The sequence below is a fragment of the Peromyscus californicus genome, unplaced genomic scaffold (assembly GCF_007827085.1).
Source record: "Peromyscus californicus insignis strain IS unplaced genomic scaffold, ASM782708v3 Scaffold_3__1_contigs__length_106647218, whole genome shotgun sequence".
Classification (NCBI taxonomy): Eukaryota; Metazoa; Chordata; class Mammalia; order Rodentia; family Cricetidae; genus Peromyscus; species Peromyscus californicus.
Window position 1 is genome coordinate 39849752 of NW_026294551.1, and position 25719 is coordinate 39875470.

General features: G+C 49.2%; 1 protein-coding gene across 2 annotated transcripts in view; it reads right to left on the reverse strand.

Annotated features, from left to right (window-relative positions):
• Positions 1 to 25493, reverse strand: part of Unc45b (unc-45 myosin chaperone B) — a 32105-nt gene extending 6612 nt beyond the window's left edge. For both annotated transcript variants that reach the window (XM_052759787.1, XM_052759786.1), the window contains exons 1-16: positions 25326 to 25493; positions 24781 to 24817; positions 23963 to 24138; positions 22249 to 22338; positions 20313 to 20480; positions 19603 to 19771; positions 15625 to 15795; positions 12487 to 12658; positions 9942 to 10242; positions 7759 to 7853; positions 7442 to 7583; positions 6947 to 7087; positions 5753 to 5880; positions 2991 to 3057; positions 1255 to 1368; positions 795 to 910 (exon numbers count right to left, since the gene is read on the reverse strand). In XM_052759787.1, the coding sequence (XP_052615747.1) occupies positions 795 to 910; positions 1255 to 1368; positions 2991 to 3057; positions 5753 to 5880; positions 6947 to 7087; positions 7442 to 7583; positions 7759 to 7853; positions 9942 to 10242; positions 12487 to 12658; positions 15625 to 15795; positions 19603 to 19771; positions 20313 to 20480; positions 22249 to 22338; positions 23963 to 24138; positions 24781 to 24817; positions 25326 to 25493 (2255 nt within the window). The remainder of the gene's footprint in view (positions 1 to 794; positions 911 to 1254; positions 1369 to 2990; positions 3058 to 5752; positions 5881 to 6946; positions 7088 to 7441; positions 7584 to 7758; positions 7854 to 9941; positions 10243 to 12486; positions 12659 to 15624; positions 15796 to 19602; positions 19772 to 20312; positions 20481 to 22248; positions 22339 to 23962; positions 24139 to 24780; positions 24818 to 25325) is intronic.
• Between the last annotated feature and the right edge of the window lie 226 nt (positions 25494 to 25719).

A 25719-nucleotide genomic window follows, 5' to 3' on the forward strand; every position in this document is an offset into this window, starting at 1 on the left:
GGGGAAGGGACAGAGGGCCTTGGGTCCCCAGCGGTGAGCATGTGAGACTGATCATGCAGGGTTCTTCCTCTATCTTCATGAGGTCCCTCCCACATCCTCAGCCTATACAGTGTAAGGGGCACTGGGCCCACCCCCAGAAGAGGCACCAATAGATATAAATTAAATGGCATGACAATGTCTCCTGGTCACAGCAAAGGGCTCCAGGATAATTGTGTCAGCCCACTGAAGACATTATTATTATTATTATTATTATTATTATTATTATTATTATTATTGGAAAAGGAAATTCTCTTCTGTTCCTGCTGTATATGAAGTCAAGAGCTACACTGTGACCAGGAGAGAGGAGAAAAGTCCATCTGAAAGTTAAGACAACAGAGGGGAGGGAAGAGAAGGGGACTGGATGACCAGTAAGCAGACAACTTCATAATCCCTGCATCCAACCACACCTGACTGGTTTATCCCAAACTTCATTTGCACGAGTCAGTACACTTCCTTAATTCAAGAGCCAGTTAGGCTAGGTTGTCTGCCACCTAAAACCACAACACAACACAGTCTGCTTCCAAGGAGGAATACCAATTAACCCTTCCATCCACCTGGCTGTGCCTTTGCGACGTCGGCTTTATACAGTCCCTGTGTTTTGATAGGGTGCCAGCTCAAACCCCCTCCTGTCCTTGTTACACATCTGATGCGGTCATCCGAGCAGAGGAGTCAGTACACGGTCTGTACAAAGCTTCAACCAAACGCTCTGCCGACACCTCTTGTGTACCTCGGCCCTCCCGACCTGGCCCACTTACCTAAGTTTATCACTGCGCCCAGACAGGTTGGTGAGTCCTAGGAGAGCCTCATAGTTCTGAAGCCCATCCCTCTGTGTGTCCAGGAGACTCACGAGGGGCCGCACCACCTCATACACCTGTGGGGGTGACACAGGTCAGGTGAGATTCCCGCATTTCCCAGTCTCTTGCATCTGATGCTTTACATTCCCAAAGCCCTTTCTCTCCCGTACTCTGTCTGGTTTAATCTGCACGGTGATCCTGAGAGGCTAAATTGTTTCCTTTTTTTTTTACTGTTCTGATGAGAAAGCTGAGTTCGGGAGGATAATCATATTCACTAGAGGCAGAGCCAGGCCTGGTGTCCAGGTGTCTCTGATTCATTATCCTCCCTGTGACAACACCACGACCCTTTCTTAGCAGAAAAGACACAGGGACAGAGTCCTAAGAGCAACGGAGCACCCCCTCCCTTGCTTCTCATACCCACCCGCTCCCCGGGGAAGGCGATGTCCGGATTGGAGACAGCAGCAATCTTGGCTAGCCCATGGGCTGCCTTCACCTTGCCAACATCTGTACCCTCCAAAGCCAGGGGGATCAGGGCCTGCAAGAGAGAGCACAGTCACTAGCCAGCCATAGACATCCAGAGGCCTCTCTCTCCCTCCTCTAGCTCCAGCTGCCTTCTGTCTGTCTGTCTCATCAGAGATTCACAGCATAATCAGCTCTGGAGCACTGTTCCTATCTTGACAAAGTCCCAAAGGTTCACGTGTGTGAGGCTTGGTCCCCAGCTGTCGGTGTGATGGGAAAGTGACTGGACCCTGAGAGTTCTGAGCTAATCCTCAGATTAACCCTTTGATCAGCTCACCGCTGAAGAGACTATTCGGAGGAAAGCCCTGGTCAGAGGGAGTGTGACTTTAATGGGTGTTGTAGTCGTATTTGCTCTGCCCATGACCTTGGGCTATAGGGCCAGAAGGAGGCAGAGAGAAGGGTCACAGGCCCTTGCTCCCTGATGCCTGTGAGGTGGATTCGCTCCTGGTCAGATCAGAGGATAACTTCAGCTGTCTACTCCATTCTGTATTCCTGGGTGTATTTCCTCAATTTATATCAGAATAAATCCCTATTACCTATTAAATAGGCTCACGTGGATTGATCTTAATAGGATGTATCTCATTTCCCTCCCTCCCCTTTCCCTCTCTTCCCTCCCACTCACTCCTGAGTCATAATTGAGCAACTTTGCTTGGCTTCACACTCGGCCACCGTGAGGTTCTGCCCCATCATCACTGATTCACAGTGAGCCCATCGCGGACCAGAACCTCTAAGAACATAAACCCAAAGCAATCTTTCTTCCTCTTCAGTTCTCATCTCAGACGTTTGTCACAGAGACAAAAGTCTAACACCATATAAATCTATTAATACCTGTCAAGGATTCACCACCCTGGTTCCCAGGGACTATCAAGGTCCCTTACCTTCACTCCACCCTCCATTTTGGAAAAAAATTATCAGTAGATTTTTTTTACTAGGCACTGGTCTAAAATCTCAGCATGCAGGAGGAGGAAGCAGGAAGGTTACAACAGTTCCAAGTCCAGCCTGGATTACACATATTTGAGACTCTGTCTCAAATTATCATCATAATAATAACAATTAATATCTATGGATTGTTTTACATTTTGCCCAAGATAAATCTAATCCTAATAGCCAGTGTTTATTGAGCAGCTACTGGGAATTGAATGTATCTAATCTACTTCCCACGTCTATCTGAAAAGTGGGACTGTGACTCCTCCTCCTCTCCATTTTGCTGTGGAAGAAATTACAGTGCAGAGGGAGTAAAGTGCCCGGGTTTGCACAGCTAAAAAGCAGAAGAGCAAAGCTCCACTGTAAGGCTTGTGTGGGGAAGCCCATGATCTGCCTTCACACCAGCCAGAATGGCAGGGAGAGCGCCTGAGATTCCAAAGTAGATACCGACATCATCAATTCAAGAAGGAACCAGTGAATTAGACAGTGCAGATAACTCGATGAGTGTGTTTCAGGAAGTTAAGGAGGTTTGAAGCACATGATTTGGGGGTGAGAGAAGGGAGACTCACATATATACATGTGTATGTAGCATGTGCAGGCAGAGAGAGAGAGAGAGAGAGAGAGAGAGAGAGAGAGAGAGAAACACTTTGTGTGTGTGCTCCTTCCCAGTAGATTGCCTTTTAGAACAGCAAGGACTTCATCTTGCCTAATTACCTTGCCACCACCTTGAGCTACAATGGTGCCCCGGTCCTTTGGGTTGTCACAGAGTGCCAGGAACACCCTGCAGAGCCAATGACAAGGGAGAATGAACATTCACTGTTCCTGTACAGCATTCCCAGGAATCACACACACACAGCCAATCAGAGCCAGGAACCCCCAGCACAACAGTGGAAGCCTGGAAAGGTAGACCATGTGCCCTTGATGGAGTGAGCCACCTTTAAAGACATTGTCATGCACATAAGTGGTGGGGGAGGAAATAAGACCAAGCAAGGCTTCAAAGAGCCATCCCATTCCTGTTTCTGGAGACAGCCAACAGCTCCCTGCTACCCCAATCCAGAAACTCTCCCTGTCTATCCCCATCGTCTGGCCCTGATCCCATGTAATACCACCACCACTGGTAACACCCCAGACATACCACAGGAGAAACCAAACTCTACTCTTTTGGGGGAGGGAGGAGCCTAGGAGGGAGAGGGGGTAAGAGGAGGTGGGAAGAGAACATGAGGGAACCGGATGGTCAAGTTGGGGGAGGGACAGAGAGGGAGAGCAAGGAAAGAGATATCTTGATAGAGGGAGCCATTATGGGGTTAGGGAGAAACCTGGTGCTAGGGAAATCCCCAGGAATCCACAAGGACGACCCCAGCTAAGACTCCTAGAAATAGTGGAGAGGGAGCCTGAACTGGCCTTCCCCTGTAATCAGATTGGTGACTACCCTAATTGTCATCATAGAGCCTCAACCAGCGACTAATGGAAGCAGATGCAGAGATCCCCAGCTAAGCACTAGGCAGAGCTCCTGGAGTCCAGTCGAAGAGAGGGAGGAGGGATTGTATGAGCGAGGGCGTCAAGATCATGATGGGGAAACCCACAGAGACAGCAGACCTGAGCTAGTGGGAGCTTATTGACTCTGGACTGACAGCTGGGGAATCTGCATGGGACTGAACTAGGCCCTCTGAATGTGGGTGACAGTTGTGTGGCTTGGGCAGTTTGTGGGACCACTGGCAGTGGGACCAGAATTTATTCCTAGTCCATCAACTGGCTTTTTGGAGCCCATTCCCTGTGGAGGGATACCTTGCTCAGCCTAGATACAAGGGGGAAGGGCTTGATCTACCTCAACTTGATAGGCCAGACTTTGTTGACTCCCATGAGAGGCCTTACCCTCTGAGGAGTGGATGCGGGTGGGGGGGCCGGGAACTGTGGTTAGTATGTAAAATAAAAAAAAAAATCAGCCAGGCAGTGGTAGCACACACCTTTAATCCCATTACTCGTGAGGCAGAGGCAGGCAAAGGGAACACTCCTCCACTGTTGGTGGGAGTGCAAACTTGTACAACCACTGTGGAAATCAGTATGGCAGTTTCTCAGAAAATTGGGAATCCATCTACCTCAAGACCCAGCCATACCACTCTTGGTATACCCAAGGAATGCTCAATCATACCACAAAGATACATGCTCAACTATGTTCATAGCAGCATTATTCGTAATAGCCAGAACCTGGAAACAACCTAGATGCCCCTCAACTGAAGAATGGATTAAGAAAATGTGGTACATATACACAATGGAGTACTATTCAGCAGAGAAAAACAATGACAGCATGAAATTTGCAGGCAAATGGATGGAACTAGAAAATATCCTGAGTGAGGTAACCCAAACCCAGAAAGACAAACATGATATGTACTCACTCATAAGTGGATACTAGATATAAAGCAAAGAACAATCAGACTGCAACCCACAGAACCAGGGAGGCTATATAGCAGGGGGGACCTTTGGTTTTACTCAATCACTGGGCAAGCTTCAGTGAAACATTTCACTATAAAGATAAGAATTTGTACTGTATCAAGCTGATAATAGAAATAAAATAAAATAATAATGAAAAAATAAAAAATAAAATGTTTCTCTACCATTAAAAAAAATATCAGCCAGGCAGTGGTGGCACACACCTTTAATCCCATTACTCGGGAGGCAGAGGCAGGCGGATCTCTGTGAGTTCAAGGCCGACCTGGTCTACACAGTGAGTTCCAGGACAGCTAAGGCTGCTACACAGAAAAATCCTGTCTCAAAAAAAAAGAAAACAAACAAACACACACACACAAAAAAAAAAAACCACCTCCTCCCTCTCTTTGACTGGACTCCGGGAGCTCTGCCCAGTGTTTAGGGACAGATCTCTGCATATGCCTCCATCAGTTATTGAATGACGGTTCTATGATGATAATTAGGGTAGTCATCAATCTGATTACCGGGGAAGGCCAGTTCAGGCATGGAAACTGCTGGGAAGGGGAAGTAGATAAGATCTCCAAACTCTACTCTTTATCCCTCCATCCCTGCTGCCTTTGCACATGCTGTTCCCTCTTTCCTGGAGCCCTTCCCTTCCCTGCACTTGGCTGGCTCCCTTTCTTGCTTCAGGACTCTGTTGAATTACCACCTCTACCAGGAGGCCTTCCTGGATGTCCACCCACTTACCTTCTAGCTGGGTGACTGGGACCTCTTGCCTGGACTCCAGCCAGTCCTCTGTGCTTCCCTGTCATGGCATTTACCACTGTGCTGTGACTGAGATCTGCCTGCCTCCTCTCTAGGCTACCCTTCATCTCTGAGGAAAAGGTAACTAAAAGGGACAGTGGTCACCTCCTAATACAAATTTTCAACCTCGGTGGCCCACCTTATCATGTCTCTTCCCCATGTTCTCTAAGCCCTTGCTTAGTCTCCACCATTCTAATCCCTCCATCCAGCTCCCGCCTCCCAGTCTCCACAGTCCACCCTGTTTGCACCTGGCCAGCAGCTCCTTGGTCTGGTCTGTGAGGATCGCACTGTCCGCCTTCACCATGCAGGCCAGGGCAGAGATGACACCTGCCTTCAGGAGCCGTTTCACCCGCATGTCTACGAAGTCCTTCTTGTCCTGGAGGGGACAAAGGGTGGACCTGGGGAAGGGACCAGTGATCAGGCAGCCCCAGGTTGAGTCATTATGACAGATCATCATCAGAGTGGGGAGTGGACCGGAGCGGGGCATGGTGCATAATCTCTGGAAATGTGCTGAGAGCTCACACACAGCCGTGGGGCATGTATGTGTGCCACATCCCCGTCTGGAGGAAACACAACCCAGTGGTAAGAGCTGTGGAGGACTGGGGATGCAGCTCAGTGGTAGAGCACCTGCCTAGCAGGCAGGAGGCACCGAATCCAAACCCTTGCATCACAAAGAAATGAAACAATTGAGAGAATGAGATGGCAACATGAATATGCTCCCAATGTCTGTCACAAAGTGACACTCACATTCTGATTGTAACTATAGAGGAGACAAAAAAAAGAAAAACTTCCTGTGGGTAACACAAGAAACTGCCTGCAGTGGTCCTGTGGAAATGGTGTCTCCTTGTAGCTAAGTTCTCCTTCCTCTCTACTGTCCACCACTCCACTTTGTAACACAGGTATGACTTTTATCATTTTCTAAAATCCAAATGCTCTCACTAGCTGGTAGCGTTTTTTCCATAGTTACCCCTATACAAATGACATACAATCACATCCTTGTGTAGAAGTAATCACCATACATACCCTTGTGTTAGGGGCTTTGACATTTGCGCTCTTAGAAACCTGTGTTCCTCCTCTGTTCCTACTCAGCACTCATATCCCTAAGTCCAGATATCCCAGAAAATCACATTTTTATGATTTGGAAGCATGAAATGAAACACAAGTATCCATGAAATCAGCAACAAATGTTGCAAAATGTTCATCTGGCTCTGTTCAATCAGATTACAAAATTGTCATCCACCCATTCTCCCCTCCCTCTTCCCAACCCCCCCTCCCCGCCCCCGGCCCGCAGAAAATTAAAAGACAGGAATCATGAGCGCCACCTAGAGCGCCACCTAGTGGGAAAATCTACTATTGTCATTGTCAAACCGCCCAACACATCCCACACCACGTTCCTGGCGGTCTGACCACACAGCTCCTCCCCTGAGCTGCCCTGTACCCACCTTGGGGTGCTCCTCTGGTACGTGTTGCTTAGAGAATTTGGCCAGCTGCACCAGCTCAGGGATGACCTCCTTGACATCATAGCTGTTGGAACAGTTTACCAGGGTGTTGGCCACCGAGTACAGGATGGTCTTGTCACTAGTCTGGAGGCCCCCAGGGTAGGAAAAAAAAAACAGAAAAGAGTCACTTTAGTGTATATGAGTGGAAGCCTCTGGGCTGATCCCAGCGGATCCCCTCCCATACTTCCAGAAGAGCCCGGGCACCATCTGGGCTACCTCAGGATCTCACTGCCAAAGGGTCACAGGCAGACATGTCCTGACATCTGGACAGGACAGAGTCATGAGTTCACCTTCAATCAGGTAGATGAGGGCCATGCAATAAAAGAGCCAATCCAGCTTCACCAGGGAGGCTGGAGCCAGGGTGAGCCCACAGCCAGCTGAGCCCCGAGGGCCAGGGCCAGGCACCCTTTCCTGAGATTGGAGATCGGGACCACTTGCCTTGGCCAGCTCGAACATGGCCTGCAGAGCAGGGATGTCCTGGACAAAGTCATCCTTCACATCAGCATCCAGTGTGAGGTAGGCCAGGCCTTCCACCGCCCAGCGCCGCGTCCGGGTGTCAATGGCGGTGTTGCACAGCCACCTAGAGGCAGAAAGGTGGAGAAACCGCTGGAGGAGCCGGGGCTCTGGCCAAGAGTGACTCAGGCTCAGGAGAGCAGGTGGCCCGTGAAGGGGTCTTTCCTCACCCGACGTCACTGAAGCCCACCCCAGAAACCCCCATAGAGGCCCATGAGGAAGCAGAGGGTCCAGCCTCTTACTTTCGACACTGCTTGGCCAGCTTCTCCGTTGACCCTTCAGCAAACTGTCTGAGGCCATAGTCTGAGCCCCCAGCTGAGCCAAGTTTACAGAGGCCCTGTGGAGACGGGATACACGGAAGGATCAGCAACACTGAGGCCTGAGTCAGGCCCTGTAGCCCCATGGTCAACACTGTCCCCTTTTCTCTACCCGGATACACCTCTGTGCCCTTCCACCTCTTCTGAGATGCCCCACCCAATGCCCCATGTTAGGGAGGATGCTCACTATTTTGATCTCAGAGATGTTTTGAAAACTCTGCACACTAAATATCTGCAGCCGCTGTGAGAAACCTCGAGACAGCATGAGATGACAAAGAAGTCACATCACATGGACAACAAATTCACACATACAAAATCTAACAGGGGGGTGGGGGGGACGGACCTTGTCAGGAAAAAACAATGTCTTCCGGAGCAGAAAAGCCATCATGCCCATAGCAAAAAAGTTTCTAAAAAAATGACATGAGAGCCAGGCATAGAGACATATACTTTTAATCACAGTACACAGGAGTCAGAAGCAGGTGGATCTCTGTGAGTTACGGGCCAGCCTGATCCACATATTGAGTTCCAGGCCAGTCCAGGCTACACAGGGAGACCCTGTCCCAAAAACTAACAAACAAAATTGACTGACATGAGGGGCTAGGGAGATGACTCATTGAGTGAAGAACTTCCCCTGCAAGCATGAGGACCTGGGTTCAGATCCCCAGAACACATGTGAAGCTGGACATAGCACAGGCCTGTATACTAAGTGCTCCTTCAGTGAGGTGGGAAGCAGGAATGGGAGAAGTATATGGGCCAATCAGCCTGGTTATGCAATGGCAAGCAATTACAGACCCTGTCTCAAACAAGGTAAAAAAAAAAAAAAAGGAAGGATCAATATCCAGGGTGTCCATTAATGTCCACACATGTGCCATGGCATGTATACACACACACACACACACAGAAAGAGAGAGAGAGAGACAGAGACAGAGACAGAGAGACAGAGAGACAGAAAGAGAGACAGAGACACAGAGAGAGAGATTTAAAAATTATATGATCCAGACATAGTAGTAGTACAGACCTATAATCCTAGCCCATAGGGAGCAGGAGAATCATGAGTTGAAGGCCAGGCTGGCATACTTAGTATCTTTGAGACCAGCCTGGGATCCATAGCAAGACTAAATAAAAATAAATAAATAAATAAGACTAAAATGTCTGGAGCTATAGCCTGTAACTCCAGCACTCGAGAGGGTTAGGCAGGAGAATTGCAAGTTCAAGGTTGGCTTGGGATACATTACCACAATAACAGTAAGCTAGAACCTATCTTTTAAAAAAAAATCAATGTGAATTAAGATCCAGGTGAATGAATCAAATCTTCTCTGTAATTTTTTATGAGGCAAAGAAAAGAGAATGAAAATAATTCAGTAAGGTGAAAATAGTAGAATTTAAAAACCTAATTCCTCTACATGCCACGGCTGATGGAAATGAATTTGTTGGTGTCCGCTCCAAAAGTACTCCCTGGATGGTATCTGTGTTTGGCTCTTCACAGTACAGAGGGTAATTTCCTAGTGCTAAATGCAGGGCCATCCTCCTACCCCTCTCTTCCCACAACCCTGCCTTTCACTCTGTCTGTGGGGGCACATGGATGGGCCTGCCTGAGGGGTCCCTGGTACGTAACCCCTTGGCCTGGCTGGCTTTATATCAACTTCACGTAAGCTAGAGTCATCAGAGAGGAAGGAGCCTCAACTGAGAAAATTCCTCCACAAAATCCAGTTGGAAGGTATTTTCTTAATCAGTGATCAGTGGGAGAGGGCCCAGCCCATTGTGGGTGGTGCCATTCCTGGGCTGCTGGTCCTGGGTTCTGTAAGAAAGCAGGCTGAGCAAGCCACGAGGATCAAGCCAGTAAGCAGCACCCCTCCATGGCCTCTGCATCAGCTCCTGCCTCCAGGTTCCTGCCCTGTTTGAGTTCCTGTCCGGACTTCCTTCAATGATGAACAGTGACCTGGAAGTGTAAGCTGAATAAACCCTTTTCCTCCCCAACTTGCTTTTCAGTCATGGTGTTTCACCACAGCAACAGTAACCCTAACTAAGACACCTCCCCCCACCTCAAGGATGGGGGCCATGTCTCATTCATCCTGGTGACCCTGACACTCCGCACCCAGGCCGCTCACCACCAGCGTGCGGATCTTGATCTTCTCGTTCTTCGTGGTCTTGTAGATCTGCTTGAGAAGCGACACGCCATTGGTGATGATGAAGGTGGCCCGGCTGAGCTTAGTGGAGGCATGGATGAGAGCCTCCACGGCCACCAGCTGGTCTGCCTCACGCTCCGAGCCACACAGCGCCACCATCATCTCCATCACACCCTTCATGCCCAGCAGCTGATTGCCCAGGTCAAAGGGCCCCTGCAAGATCCCTGACACTGTCTGGATGGCATTCACATTCTTGTCCATGTCCTGGGGATCAAACTTGCTCCTGAAACAGAGGACAAAGGTGGTCAAGAGAATCAGCCCAAAGGGGTGGAAAGAGTAGGACATGGGGGGAGGATTTGAATTTGCCTCCACCCCTGAGCTGTGTGACATTGGGCAATTCGCCGAACCTTTCTGAGTCTCAGCCTTTTGGTCTATAAATAGAGAGTGTAGTACTGTTATTTCTTAAGGACAGATGGCATCACAGCTGGTCACAGGGTATGTCCCCCTGGCAGCACACTCTGTGACCTCCAAGAAGTTGAATTATTAGGCAGAGAAGGAAGCAGCATTGAGGGAGGCACTGGCCTGCAATGCAGTCACCCCGAACTTTCTCCCTTGAAGAGTTTTGAGCTGGAGCACCCGAAAAACAGTCATTTTAAATTGAGGTGAGTGACAAGTCATTAGTTGCTCGTTTCACAGGGAAAAGTGAGATAGCCCCCGCTGCTGAGGCAAGGACCAATGAGAGACCACAGCTCATTGCTATCAGCCAACAGCTCCAGCCTTCTCAACCTAGAAGGACAGAACACAGCCACAGCCACACACTGGCCCACTGCAGCGCCTGACAAGCCGCCCCTGTCAAGTGAGGGTGCAGAATGCAATTTGGGATCTCATGAGATGAAACAGTGGGGGAGCACCCAAAAGCAGGAGTGGAATCACCAGATACTGGGAAGGGGTCTGGCAAAGAGCAGACTCATTTTGTGTTTTCACAGCAAAGACAAACAAGGACATAAATGGGGACCAGGATGCACACAGGGCCCCAGAATTAAAAACGCAGCATCAGCCGATGCGTCCTACAGACACAGGTGTGAGCAGAGTGGCCTCCTGACACCGGCCTTACCCCAGTAGCTGATCAACAAGCTGCCTTCCACTGAGCTCAGGGATGTGGACCAATCAGGACCGAACACTCTACCAGCATGAATTCCTCATGTACAGGGGGGACCTACATGGGAACTTTGGAGTGCAATATGTTCTGTATCTGCCCTTACCTTTGTTTAGGGAGCCACCTCCTGACCAAGGCTCGGTCAGAGCTTCATCTCCCATTTAGCTGGACCTTGCACCACAATAAAAAAGTTTTGCCTGTAGCCCTCTAGGTCCAAATTTCTTTCTTTCTTTCTTTCTTTTTTCAAGACAGGGTTTCTTTGTGTAGTTTTGGAGATTATCCTGGACCTCGTTCTGTAGACCAGGCTGGCCTCGAACTCACAGGGATCCTCCTGCCTCTGCTTCCCAAGTGCTGGGATTAAAGGCATGTGCCACCACCACTCAGCTCCAGATTTCTTTCTAGGGATTATGGAACCAAGACTCAAGCTCCAAGGGCAGCGGGGCTCTCAGGGTGAGCAGGACCGGCTGAAGCTCAGGCAGATAAGCAAGAACCACAAGGAGCTTTAAGAGCCAGGGTCAGGGTTAGCAGGAACACAGGACTGAGAGGAAGCTGGCATGCCTAAGAGCTCAGGGTAGCTCTTCAATTGGCAGTTGAAAAAATAAATACACAGGTGAGAGCAGTGTATGGATTTGCCAGGGATGGCGGCTCACACCTTTCATCCCAACACTCAGGAGACAGAGACACTTGAGCTCTGTGAGTTATAAGAGGCCAGCCTGATCTACATAGAGAGTTCTAGGCCGGTAGGAGCTACATAGTAAGACCTTTTCTAAAAAAACAAAAACAGATGTATGAGTTTGTCCTACAAAATCTGAACTCTCTCTTCCCTGGCCCCTTACAAAAATAGTACGCCATCCTAGAAAGAGAGAAAGAACACAGAATAAAGGTGTTGTCTTTGCCCACCTAGGACCCATCCAGGGTGAACCTTCCTAAGCCACACCCCAGGCTTTGAGGCCTGGGTAGTGTCCCAGAAATCTAGACCATGTACAGATTGGAGAATCCTTAGAATTAATTGTCAAACAGCTGCATCAAAGCAGTAGGGGGGGGACGGACATGTAAGGAGAGAGACTCTTCAGCAGATGATGGGGTGGTCCACATGGGGGCAACTGCTGTTCTCCACCAACAGCCAGGACTGGTGCACCACCATGTTAGTGCAGCCTCCCAGAGATATCTTCTAACCCCAGTCAAGCCATTGGATGGCTGCGGCCCAAGCCAACATGACTGTGACTTGATAGGAGACTCCAAGCCAGCTGCACAGGTCCCCAGTACCCATCCTACTGAGGGGTAATAGAGTACTATTATTTCTGTAAGTTACTGAAGGTTGGGGTGACTGGCTACACAGCCATAGATGGCTAAGGCCTTCAGGGAACTCACGTGATGTACTCCTCGCAGATCTTGCGGAAGTGGTCGCGCTCTGGGTCACAGCGCAGGTCATCGTAGAGCTTGTTGATGAGGATGGAGGCCAGCATGCGGGTGTTGTCAGTCAGAGGCAGGCAGGAGGGCAGATCTGGAACCTGCCCCACCACCTTCAGGATCTTCCTCAAGCCTAAGGGGTGGTAGCAACAAGAGTAAGATTCCTGAGGGTCTCTGTCCCCCTCAAAAATGTCTCATTGCTGGCTCCCTACCAACTATGGCTTCAGACACAGTACATGGCCTCTCCAGAGTTCAGGAGGACACTGGAGAGGGGACAAGAAGTCCTAGCCTTTCATCTGACTCTGCACCTGTGGGACAATCCACCTGCTGCATGGCCCTTATTTCCACCATACTTAAATTCAACACTAGTTCATCTCAGAAGTCTAGACCAGCGCTGCTGTTTCTGGATTGTGTATGAACTTCCTTATATACGACTTCATGTCATATTATCTTTTCCTTGGACCTCAGTTTCTTCATTTACAAAGGTAAAAAAGTAGAACCTATTTTACAGACTTGAGGACACTGTCAGCTAATGTACAGAAATGGCCTACCACCCATCCAGAGGCGGGATCACTCTGCAAATGTCTATCATCTCTTTGTTAGTTATTATCATTATCTCGTCTCACTTTCTTATTGAAGAACCTTCAGTGGCTTCCTCCACCAGACTAAATTCAAGGTCCACATGCTTGTTGAATGAATAGATTAATCACCGAGCCCCCTGTCTCTCCTACCTTCATCACAGTGTGGAAAATGAGCGTGTAAACCTGGCAGGAAGGGTCTACCGGTACTGAACGCTAATGATGCCAATGAGGCACCTGGAGACGAGGACGGTGCTCAGTGACAGAGGGTGCTTCCCTAGCATGGGAAAGGCCCTGATTTGACTCCCATGTCCCCAAACGGTGAGGGGCAGACTGTTCCGAGCATTTCCTTAGTGCCAAGGGGCTTGTGCATGTTCCCTGAACTGAGTCCAACAACCACCCTACTTCTTAACAATCAGTTCCATCTTTCAGACTTGGAGAAGCCAAGGATGCCACTCGTGAGCTTGTAGTTAGCCAAGTGACACACAGAGAGGACACCTTCCCATGACGTCCATATTAACTGTCGCGCCATGAAGCCTCTGGGACATCCAATGTCAGAGGTAGCTTGGAGGTGGAGAGCTATCAGTGACATCAGTCAGAGGAAGGAAGAAGCGTTGAGGCAAATGCAGGAGGTGGGGGGCTCTGGGTGCTAGGAGGGAACTGAAAGTGATTGACAGCAATGTTATACTGGGTATATTTTACCATTTTAAGGAAAACCTCCACTTCCTACAACTCAGCTCTGACACTACCAGGGGTTGGCACAGACCCCTCAGACTGAGTGCTCAGTCCCATGAGATGGCCTCCACTGCAGGCCCAGGGGCTGGGTCCCAGCTTCCCCTGATCCTCTGCCCAGTATGCCTGCAAACAGAGGACCTTGGGATCGCCTTCTCAGGTCAATAATGTGTGAGAACGGCTCGTCACGGAACTCAGGAGAACAGTTTACCTACAAGGCCATCAGTTCTGACCCTTCTCACTTAGGGGTAGGTTTGCATTTTGCTTTGTTGAAATGGAGGCCTCATGATGTAGACAGGATTAACCATTACTGTCTGGTAGCGATTACCTCAGCCTCTGGCTCCCTCCCTTCCCCTGAGGTCAGAGCTGGGGGTGGAGGATACAGATGGGCAGAGTAGAAAGTCTCCCGTCTCTAACCACATGTCTCGCTTCCCTGAAACCTCCTTTTGCTCCTTCCAGACACCCCACAGGCACCCCAGCCACTAGCCTCACCAGGGTCTAAAAGATGCTCAGTGAAAATCACGACGGTTTTATGAATTACGTGCCAGGAGGGTGCAGAGACCACACACGTATTTCTTATTACATCACAGACTCACACACACACACACATACACACACACACACACACACACACACACACACACACACACACACACTAGGGTTCACTAAGGTAAGGCCTGGTGAGCCAACCCAGACACTGCAGCCTGGCTCGCAAAGACCTCCCCAGAATGCACCTGTTCCACCCCCCATCCCTAAATTCTCCTCTTACTTTTCCCTTCCATCCTGCCTATGGGCCCCTGTTGCTTCTCTTTTGTTAGATGACTCAGGGCCTCCCCCTGGTCAGTCTTTGCCTCTTCTCTAAGCCAGGAGCTTCCTTCAGGTTCAATCCCCTCACAGCACCCTCCTTGGCCCTGTCTCAGGCTGCAGCTCTGCACTGGCCTATCAGGGTTTCTAAATCCACTTTGTTCTCCTCTGAGAGCTAGTCAGTTCAGTGCCTTCCAACCATGGAAGAGAATAAAAAAATGTTTTTCCCCACCTACTCCATCCCATAAACCACGTACTTGGTCCTAGGGCAGAGAAGGGATCACTGTTGCTGCTCAGCTTTCAGAATATATGCAGAGACCAGTTGGGGTAGGGGAGCACGGCAACTGTCCTTAGACACTAGGGTCTAGTGTTAAAACTGAAGCAGTTGCATGTGCACTGTGTTGGGTGGGTACATGGGAAGCACAATATCTAAAGGAAGTTGACTTGAGCCTTTTAGAACAAGTTGTAAGCTATCTGTCATAAAAACCTGTGGGAGAATTAATCACAGCAGATTCTAAAGCCACGGGTGTCTTTCCTGCACAGTCAGAGTTGATTCAGGATCCAACTCACGCTTGCACTTAGCGACTATCTGCTAGAGCATTTCCACTTTGCTTGCTATAAAAATACATGTGACGTCATCTTCTCCCTTTGGAAGGCCTGTTCAGGATTTTACTAATCATGAGACTTCAGGCATGTTACCTCATGGTTCGTAGAGTCCTGTTTGTTACAAGCACTCAACCCTGTCTTTTAGGTGGCTCTACCCAATGTTTTGGGGTGTTAACTCTTGCCCTTAATTCAGAGCCTTAACCGCTTCAACAGTCCCTGGGGGATCCTAATACACCCATGCCTGCCACCTCCTCTAGTTGGGACTAAATAAACTCTCCAGACAACAACCTCCCTCTTCTTCTCTCTACACAGAGACAAGTGTCCTGAGCCTACCCTAATGGTGTGACTGAACCTCAAGTCCCTCTGTCCCCCACCTCACCGTTATCTACGACATAGATGGTGCGTGAGTTGTCATGAATGGACAGGTCCTTCCTGGGGACGTTCTTATTGAGCAGATTCAGTGCCTGGTCTCTGCCTTGCCCGGATACCTTCTTACTGACCAGCATGTCCAGCAGGTGGCTGGTGATCTGCTTCAGGTCCTTCTTGGTGTCTGAAGAACAAAGGAAAAGAGCAAGTAGAGACAATAGAAAATTTCACATAGAGAGGATCAAGAATGGCAGAAACTTCTAGAAGGATTCTGGAAGGACTGAACCCACTGTTTTCTGAGTGTTACAGTTTGAATATGAAACATCCTCCTGACAGGCTCCTTTGTGGAATGCCTGTCAGTTGATGGTGCTGTTTGGAGGGGTTCTGGAAACCGGAGGAGGTGGGGTCCAATTGAAGGAAGGCAGTCACTTGGGGCAGACCCTTGAGAGCTGTTTCTTGACCCAGGTGGTCTCTCTCCTTCCTTCTCTTCCTCCTCCTCTTCTTCTTCCTCTTCCCTCACTCCCCCTCTTCCTGTAAACCATGAGGAGGCCTCCTCCTACGCCTATTCCCACAGCATGATGCCTGGTGCTCTTCCAAGTGCATGACACCGAGCAACCATGCCATAAATCTTCTGAGCATGTGAGCAAAATAGATCCTTCCTTAAGCCGTTGTCCGATGTTAGGGTCTTGGTCATGCAAAAGTAGCTGGTACACTGAGCATGGGAATTTCCCAAGACAGTGCTGCTCATTTCACACTCCTCCACACAAAAGCAAAGACATCCCTAAGTAACATCCTCAAGGGTCACTCTGGCCATGGAATATTGTCTCCTCCAACATCCCCTTTATCTTCAAACAGTTCTTACTCTTGGAAAGCTCCTTACTGCCCGGCAATGACTGGCAGGGATCCAGGGACAGTTTGTATGGTTTTAATTAACTTTTTTTTCTTTCTTTCTTTCTTTTTTTTTTTTTTTGTTGTTGTTTTTTCAAGACAGAGTTTCTCTGAGTAGCCCTGGCTGTTCTGGAACTTTCTCTGTAGATCAGTCAGGCCTGGAACTCAGAGATTCACCTGCTTCTGCCTCCTGAGTGCTAGGATTAAACGTGTGTACCACCACCACCCTGCTAATCAACTTTTTTTTTAAAAGATACCTTCCAGGGGGCTGGCATTAAGAGAACTGCTCTTAAAGAGGAACCTGGAGTTCGATTCCCAGCACCAACATAATGGCTCACAACTATCTGTAACTCTAGTTCCAGGGGATCCAATGCCCTCTTCTGACTTCCACAGGCACCAGGCACACACATGGCACATATACATACATGTAGTCAAAGCATCCATACACATAAAACAAAACAAATAAGTCTAAAAAATGTTTTCCAGGAAGAACGCGTATACTTTGTTCAGATGATTCACTTCATTCAGATTCAGACACGCTGGGATATGGGTCCCAGCCTCTGTCTATGATGCCAGGACTCCCCTGCCCAGGGGTAGGTAAATATTAAAGAGCAATGCCTCTTCCTGACTCTGCTCTGACTGACTTCCTGAAACTTAGAGAGATGTTAGCAATTCCTGATCAGAGTACAAAGACAGACAAGAAGTGAAGGTCTCTACACTGTGTCAGATCAATGGCCGAGGAAGGGACCGTGCCACATGGGGAAGGAGAGGCCAAGTTGACGCTGTAGTTTGTCTGCAGACAGATGGGTCCTGAAATAGCGTGTTCATTCTTGTCTTAAGTGGTCCCTCTCCCACACTAGCTCTGGGTTGGTCATGTGACTTGGTACAACCAGAGATTTCCAAAGCACTTACTCCCTGAGGTGACCCATTTATTTTTATTTTTATTTTTTTTAGCTTTTTTTTTTGTTGTTTGTTTTTGGTTTTTTTTTGTTTTGTTTTTTTTTTTTTTTTGAGACAGGGTTTCTCTGTGTAGCTTTGAGGTGACCCATTTATAATCCACCTTCCTATCCTATAGAAATCCAAGAGAGCCATGAGAGAGGCCATGGGGGAAAATACCAAGGCTTCCGAGCAACCTCTCCAGCTAACCAGCAACTATCCAAGTGAAGCCATCTTGGACCTTCTAAAAAAGTCTGGCCCAGGTTGGGGATTTAGCTCAGTGATAGAGCGATTGCCTAGCAAGTGCAAGGCCCTGCGTTTGGTCCTCAGCTTCCGGGGGGGTGGGGGGGGTAGTCTGGCTCAGAAAAGACAAGCAACTCTGGCTATTACAGTAGTAAGTTAGGGCCAATCAAGAACTCAGGCCCCTAAAAGGTGAGTATTAATAATACACCAGGGGCTGGGCAGTGGCACACACCTTTAATCCCAGCACTTCGTAGGCAGAGGCAGGCGGATCTCTGTGAATTCGAGGCCAGCCTGGTGTACAGAGTGAGTTCCAGGACAGGCTCCAAAGCTACACAGAGAAACCCTGTCTTGAAAAACCAAAAAAAAAAAAGAAAAAAAGAAAAGAAAAAAGAAAAAAAGAAAGAAAATACACCAGGGACTCTCAGCAAGGGCAAGGTACACGGTTCAGTAAGAGAGTTCTTGCTTAGTAAACATGAGACCCTAGGTTCAATTCCCAGCACTGCACCACCCCCAAATCCTCTTTACAAACAAGAGAAGCAACGATGCCCCAACAGGAGCGATAGCCCGGACTTCCTGGACTTTGCATAGACTTCCCTGATCAAAGCTGAAGACACCTCCCGGCTGCTGTGATAGGAAACACCAGACCATGAAAGAGTGAAGAGTCCATGTCACCTATTCTCAGGAGCATGAATATCGCCTCCCTCCATTGCCCTCTCTCTCCCTCACTGTTTTCACCTCATACCTGGCCACCCTCAGCACCCTTGGCATGAAGAAGCAAATTTCTACTCTTTGGCCCCTGAAGAAAGTCTTCCTTTCTCCTCAGCACTGCAAGGAATGGAGCTTCAAGGCCCCAGACCTGAGTCTGATAACAAGTGCACAAACTACTGTTCCTCTCAGAAAGGAATCAGAAAGGTGTGGTGGCGCACACTTTTAATCCCAGCACTCAGGAGGCAGAGGTAGGTGAATCTCTGAGTTCAAGGTCAGCCCGGTCTACAGAGTGAGTTCTGGAACACCCAGGGCCATACAGAGAAACCTTGTTTTAGAAAAAAAAGTTCATTGAAATAATTTTTAAGAACATTAAATGGGGGTAGGCTGGAGAGATGTCTCAGAGGTTAAGAACACTGGCTGTTCTTCCAGAGCTCCTGAGTTCAATACCCAGCGACCACCCAGTGGCTCACAACCATCTATAATGAAATCTGGTGCCTTCTTCTGGCGTGCAAGCAGAACACTATATACATAATAAATAAATAAATAAATAAATAAATAAATAAATAATCTTTTTTTAAAAAATGAAATGGGCTGGGCTTGGTGGTGCACACCTGCAATGCCAGTACTTAGGAGGCTGAGGATGGAGGATGGGGAGTTCAGGACAGCATGGACTACACAGAGAGACCCTATCTAAAAAGAAAGAAAGAATATTAAACTATATGTACGTCAATCACTTTTCTCATAACTGGGTCAGAACACCTGGCAAAGGAATTTGGGAAAGAAAGGTTATATTTTGGCTCATGGTGGGAGAGTGATTCACGGCTGCGGCAGAGGAAGCAGAGGGTCCCACTGAGTAGATTAGAACACATAGTCTTATAGATTTCTGTATCTTTCCAAGTTTCCCCATGAGCTTCTGTTACACTATGATGAAGTGTGCATAGCATAAAAACTACCATTTTAACTATTTTTAAGTGTAAAATTGAGTGGCATTGAACAGGGTCACACTGACATGAACCATTGCCACCACCCACCACAGCACCCTCGAGACTGATAAACCGACAACTCCATACTCAGTAACTTACACCACTTTTACCCTTATGACCCAGAGACACATACTAAAATCAAACCAGGCCACCTCTGCACACAGGAGATGCCAAGGTGCCGACTGGCTCTGTCTTGGAGTCCACATGAACCAGAACAGAAGAATATCTCTTACCTAGAACCAAGGCCTCCTCTTTCCCTCGGTGCTCTCGCTTGTCCTCCCCAGACAGAGAGTCAATGATGGCCTGGAGCAGGTTGCAGACAGCCAGGGACATCTCTTCATTCTCCGTGGCCATGAGGCCGCAGATTCGGTCTATGCGGACTGTGTGCAGGATCGCTGTAGCCTAGACCCCAGCAGGAACAGAGTCAGCAGCAGCCCTGCTCCTCCCTCCTGCATGACACCCAGGTTAGGAGGTGGGTGGTGACTGTCCTTTCCACTTCATGCTTTAGGGAAGTGGAGGTCACAGGCTAGGAAACCTCCTTCAGGGAACTCTGAGCCATGTCACACCATACTGGAGTCCTGGGAGCATTGAGTCTGTGTGTGTGGTAAGACCTCACCAAGATATAAGTGTAGAAGACACACTGAACTCAGCGGCTGAGTGTGAAGAAACATACATGACAATGTTTTTTGAACTCAGCTCTTCCTGTAATCCACTTTCAACAATACCTTTGCTTAGTCAAGCCCACTTCCAAGCTCGCAGGGAAAGGGCCTGGAGCATTCTTGCGCCAGGATTCACATGACCCAGGCTGGAAGGCAGGGGACCCTTTAGGCTCTATCTCAAGTTCTATTCATGCCAGCCACAGCCCTGCCTGTGTGCCCCCCACCCTCTGCCTCCTTGGACCCGCAGCCATCCTCACCACCTGTCCCAATCCCCAGGCCCTCACCCTAGCTCGGTGCCCACTGCACATGCCAGACAAGGTCCGCACGGCAGCTAGCACCAGCTCAGGCCTCTTCGTGTCCATCAGCTGCAGCAGCAGGCCCACCCCATTGCTCTGGAAGATCCTCTCGGCCCCTGCTTCTTCACGGCCCAGGACGATGAGGTTGTTGGCAGCCTGAGGGAGAAGCAAGAAAAGCTGTCAGGAAGCTGGATAGAGGCCTTGACCATGAACCTAGGGCAGGGGTCAGAACACCAACTGCGTCTCGAGAACACTGGTATATTCTGTCCTCTTACAGCCCTGCTCCTGGAAACAGCCTAAGAACATCATCATCATCATCATCATCATCATCATCATCATCATCAAAGGAACATGCATAAGGACCAACTTGATAAATACATGGCACAGCCAGTGGGGGAGGTCACAGACACAACAAAGCCACCTGAAACAATGCTGACAGGTGGAACTGGGGTCATAGATTCACATGGTGTGTGGTGGTGTTAAAATAAAACTGCATCTCTGCTATGGATGGAAAGGGCTAGGAAAAGGTGGAAACGTGAAAGCTTTTTGCACGTTGAAATCATTTTCTTTTAACACGGCTGTCACGTGTTTTGTTTTTCTTGTTATCTGTTCCAGGGAATCTGAAGCTGTGGGGTTCTGGGAAGGTGGAAGATGGTGGGCACAGAGCACACTGAACAGGACTCAAAAGCCCGTGGCTGTGAGTTCAGGTTCTGCTACCGACCGGCTCCAGTCAGAACCCCTCTCTGAGCCCCCAGATACCTCATCTGAAAAATGAGGCAGTGGAGCTAAAGGACTAGGAGGCCCCCAAGTCTCTTCTCGCTCTGCTGTCTTCCCACGAGAGATACACGAACCTTCAAAGCCCCCCGGAATGCAAGGGAGGAGAGCCAGAGAAGCCACAGCTGAGAAAGGAGCAGGAGAGGCAGGCGGCCCAAATGTCAGGTAAGCGTGACCTGAACACTGCTATCAGCCTAGGGCTTTGTGCTTCTCCAGGCAAAGCTGCTTTACCCATGACGACTCCTTAGGTCCTCAGAGAAGGTGTAAAGTACGTTTTTGTATCATGTGAATTCACTGACCACAGAACTAATACACCGCCCTTCCTCACAGGCGTCATCGGCCAAGTTCTTATAGAAATACAGGCAAAACATTCAAATGTTCACTCAAGGACCAGAAAGGAACATGAGAAAGAGCTGAAGATTTGGTTAAGATGACTGTTGCCAGTGCAACGTCATTTAATTCCAGAACTCTGGACAAAGAGGCACTGAGGCAGAAGGATCTCTGTGAGTTCAAGGCCAACCTGGTCCACAAAGCCAGTTCCAGGACAGCCAGAGCTGCTACACAGAGAAACATTGTCTTTTTTTTTTTTTTTTTTTTTTTTGGTGCCTATCCTGGATCTCACTCTGTAGACCAGGCTGGCCTTGAACTCGAGGAGATCCGCCTGACTGGACCTCCCAAGTGCTGGGATTAAAGGCGTGCGCCACCACCATCTGGCTGTCTTAAAAAAATAAAAAATAAAAAAAATGACTATTACCAGTAAATACTTTAATATTTTCTTAATATGTCAGCATGATCTCTTTGCAGTGTTTCTAAATGAGACAAGGCATTATTTGAATGTGTCGGTGTTTCTTGGGACCAAAATTATAGTGAGGCAAGTTAGATATTTCCTGTAGGTGCAAAATTTTAGGAGGCAACAAAAAGCCCAATATCCAGATAAGTAATGTTTAATGAAATACTTTTTAATCAAAATCAAAGGCCAAAAACTCCACATTGAACAAAATATCTAATAAACTTCAGCCCTTCTTACGGTTAGTGATGTTTTGTAATAGGATTAACACGGAGCCAATTTTTCTCCATAGGCCCAGGGAGCGCTTGTCGGGAGCCGCGGGCCGAGAGCGCCCTCTGCTGACAAGAATGGGGCATCACTCACCTTCTCCCGCTTATCAGCCTCGCTGTTTTCGTTCAGAAGGATTTCAAACATGGTCTGTACCCTGGAGTCTGTGGAAAACTGAACACGGAGCTGAGGAGAGAGGAAGGAGCCCTGAGAGCGGCAGGCAGCTGGTCCACATCATTTCTGTCTACTCTTCACATACGCAACTCAGAAAATATTAGATCTACTCTGGATCCCAGCCCATCCATTCACTTATTCACTAAGCGAATGGTAACCAGGACCCGTGAAATGTCTCAGCTGGGATAGGCGTTTGCAGAGCAAGCCGGGAGACCTGAGGCAATCTGCAAAACCCTCATAAAGTTCGGGGGAGAGAGCCAACCTCTACCTCCTCTAACCTCCACACCCCCCTCCTAACAATAACAATTAATAATAATAAGGATGCTAATAATAATTTTAATGTTAACCGAATAACCACTTTCTGCCAGACACTGTTCTAGATGTCAGGGATAGAAAGGTGAACAATGGGCTTGGATGGTGGCGCACTCCTTTAATCCTAGCACTTGGGAAGCAGAGGCAGGCAGATCTCTGTGAATTCAAGGCCAGCCTGGTCTATATAGTGAGTTCCAGGACAGCCAGAGCTACATAGAGAAACCCAGTCTCAAAAAAACAAAAACAGAAAAAGAAAAGAAAGAAAGGTGAACAAAATCAATTCTTTGACCCACAAAGCTCTCAGTCCAATCAGTTCCAGTCATTGTCGCATATAATCATCACAATATCCTTGGAAGACATCAACCCAGGTGTAGAATCTCACAGGCAATCACCTACCCGATGTTTAATTTGGAGCCTAAAGTAGAACTTTGTGTCCAGGCTCATAAAGCAGGAGTGGCTTTCAAGCATCCCTCCAAGCAAGTGGAAACCACTCTTGTCTGGGGGTCTAGACCCTCACACGTCCCACCCTATGCCACTCTGGATCTTTCACAACGTGGCCTAAATGATCATCTGGCCAGCTCCTTCTGTGCCTCCTATAGATGAGAGCCGCTGCTCCTCGCCCCTGCCTGCCTGGGCAGGCTCCTCCTTTACCCACCCCTTTTCTCGTCTCCTCCTCTTTTCCATTCCCCCAGGACTGAGTCTGCACTCTGGACAGTGTGCCCTGGTCCAGCCACAGGCTGCTCCAGACACGCAGGAGTTACTGAGTCTTGGAGCAGATGGCTGAATGAGCTATTATTGCCCTCCTGCTCTCACAGGAGGAAGCCGAGACATCTTAAGGGGACGATCAGGAAGAAGTCGGCAGCTGAGGCACTGAGGAGGACGCAGGGCTCCTCTTCTCTGGCTCAGGCTCTCCATGCCTTGTCCATATTCCTAGCAAAGATCTCATGTTCCCAGAGACTCTGACCCTCTGTCCCTCATTAGTCTCCCTGATTCCCACGGACTCCAGACCATCTTTGTCCTCCTAGAGTCACAAGGCAGACTCACTAGGTAATCATGATCATGGTTCCCTTTTCAAGTTTCCGTCTGAAATTTAAAAGAACTGTAGCCGTGAGTAGGTTGTGCCCTCACCACAGCACAGCTCTCTCCATCTCTCACAGGTAGGTGTACTTGCCCGGCTGTTCGATGGACACTACCCATGTCCCATGCTGTCTCCGGCTCACAATTGAAGAGGCAGGGCTGACTCTGTCATCCCATCTCAACCTCCCTAGCCCGTCTTCCCCTATGGATGGGATGGAAGCAGCCAAAGCTCCCTGAAAGGGTTTACCTGCTCCTGGATGCTGGTGTTGAGCCTCCGCAGTGTCTCCTGGAAGTTCTGGTTCCTCGGCTCTAGGGTAGCACAGCGCTGCACATCCTTGAACGCCTGGTCCAATTTGCCCAGATGCTCGAGTGCCTGGCATCGCCGATACAAGGCCTTGATGTCGGCAGAGTTGATGTCAAGGGCTGCAGACGGGAGACAGGCAGATAGATCCTCACGGGGCTGGGCTACAGACTGCTCTCCCTATTCCACTGCTCAGGAAGGATGTCTTCCTTAGAGATGCCCGTTTGAACTATCTGGCTCATACCATCATTTTGATAGGGAGAAAGATCCGTAGAGTCTCAAGGTGGGCAGAAAGCTTCAAAGTTCTCTCCCCCTGCACCCCCCCACCCCCTACCCACCCCACCAACCCCCACCAGCACACACACTCCAACTTCTATCTGATTCCCAAGGCTTCCTCTACCACAGGATTCCATCTGACTGGTGCTTGTACATCTCCAGAAGTAGGGTGTGTCGTCGTCCCCCCCCCCCCCTTTCTGAGGCAGCCAGGAAACTCCAACAAAAACTTTTCCCTATTCCTATCCAAACTCCTCTCTGTCCTTTTGTCCTTTGATCCTAAGTCTGGCCCTGGAGCCCCCAAGGTGGAACTAAACCCTCTCTATCCCACCTCGTAGCTGCCTTCCCTGGGCTAAATATTGCCAGATGTTTCCTTCCCTTCTCCAGCTGACCTTCAGAACCCACAGACTGTCATAGCACCTCCAAACAATGGCAGCCAGATCCAAACTCCTGTGCAGCCATGCTGGGTGAGGGGAAAGTATGGAGCTCACCTCTGGAAGCATCTGAAGCTGCCTGGGCATAGCTCTCCTGACAGACAAGAACAAGAGGCTCCATTAGTGGGGGACCCAGCGCGGAGACAACCAGTGTCCTCTAAGTGAAGGGAGGAGTTAGCTGGAGAACTGCAGGTTATCAGAGGCCCAGGACACACTCCATGCCTGGTACAGAAGGAGTACAGGCTTTGGCATCAGGTAACCCCCAGGTTTAAAATGCCGGCTCCTCCTGGGAAAGTTTGGCCAAGCTATTAGTGCTCTATGAACCTTGGGTTTCTTGACTACAATATGGAAATGATAAGAAGGGCTGTGACAGGGCTGTTCTTAGATGGAATGGCCCAACATTTGAAAAGCACCTATACCAACTGTGACTGGTGGATTTCGGCTTCTCCAGAGCACTGGCCTGGGCAGTCAGAGCACAGTTTCCAACTCAGGGGGTCAAGATGGCATAGTGAGAGGATGACGGCTCATTTCTATCAGACCATCACGACCTCGTCTCCAGCCTTAACCGCCCTCAGCCCACCCAAGCTGTCCTGTCCCCAGACCATTTTCAAGCCGCAGGCTGCCCGGTTCCGGTAGAGTGTGGCCATCAGGGCCTTGTCCTTGGTCAGCTTCAGGGCCTGGCTGTAGCTCTTGGTGGCCGCCTTGTAGTCCTGACGCTGAAAATGCTGGTTTCCGTCCTCCTTCAGTTGTGCGGCTTCTGCCTCCGCCATCTGTGGGAATACCAGAAGCCCTGTGTGGTCGGCCTCTTGCTGGATAGCCAGGGCACGGCTCTTAGCCTGATAGCCAGAGCCCCAAGTTTCCCTCTCCACCATGTAGGGTGGGGATTCTGCCTGGAAGGGATTCACTCCAGCACCCCCAAATCCACTGACCCCCCCCAACAAAGGACATTGGTATTTGCTTGGAACTTGACCCCTCACTGAGAGGACTGTGCTTCCC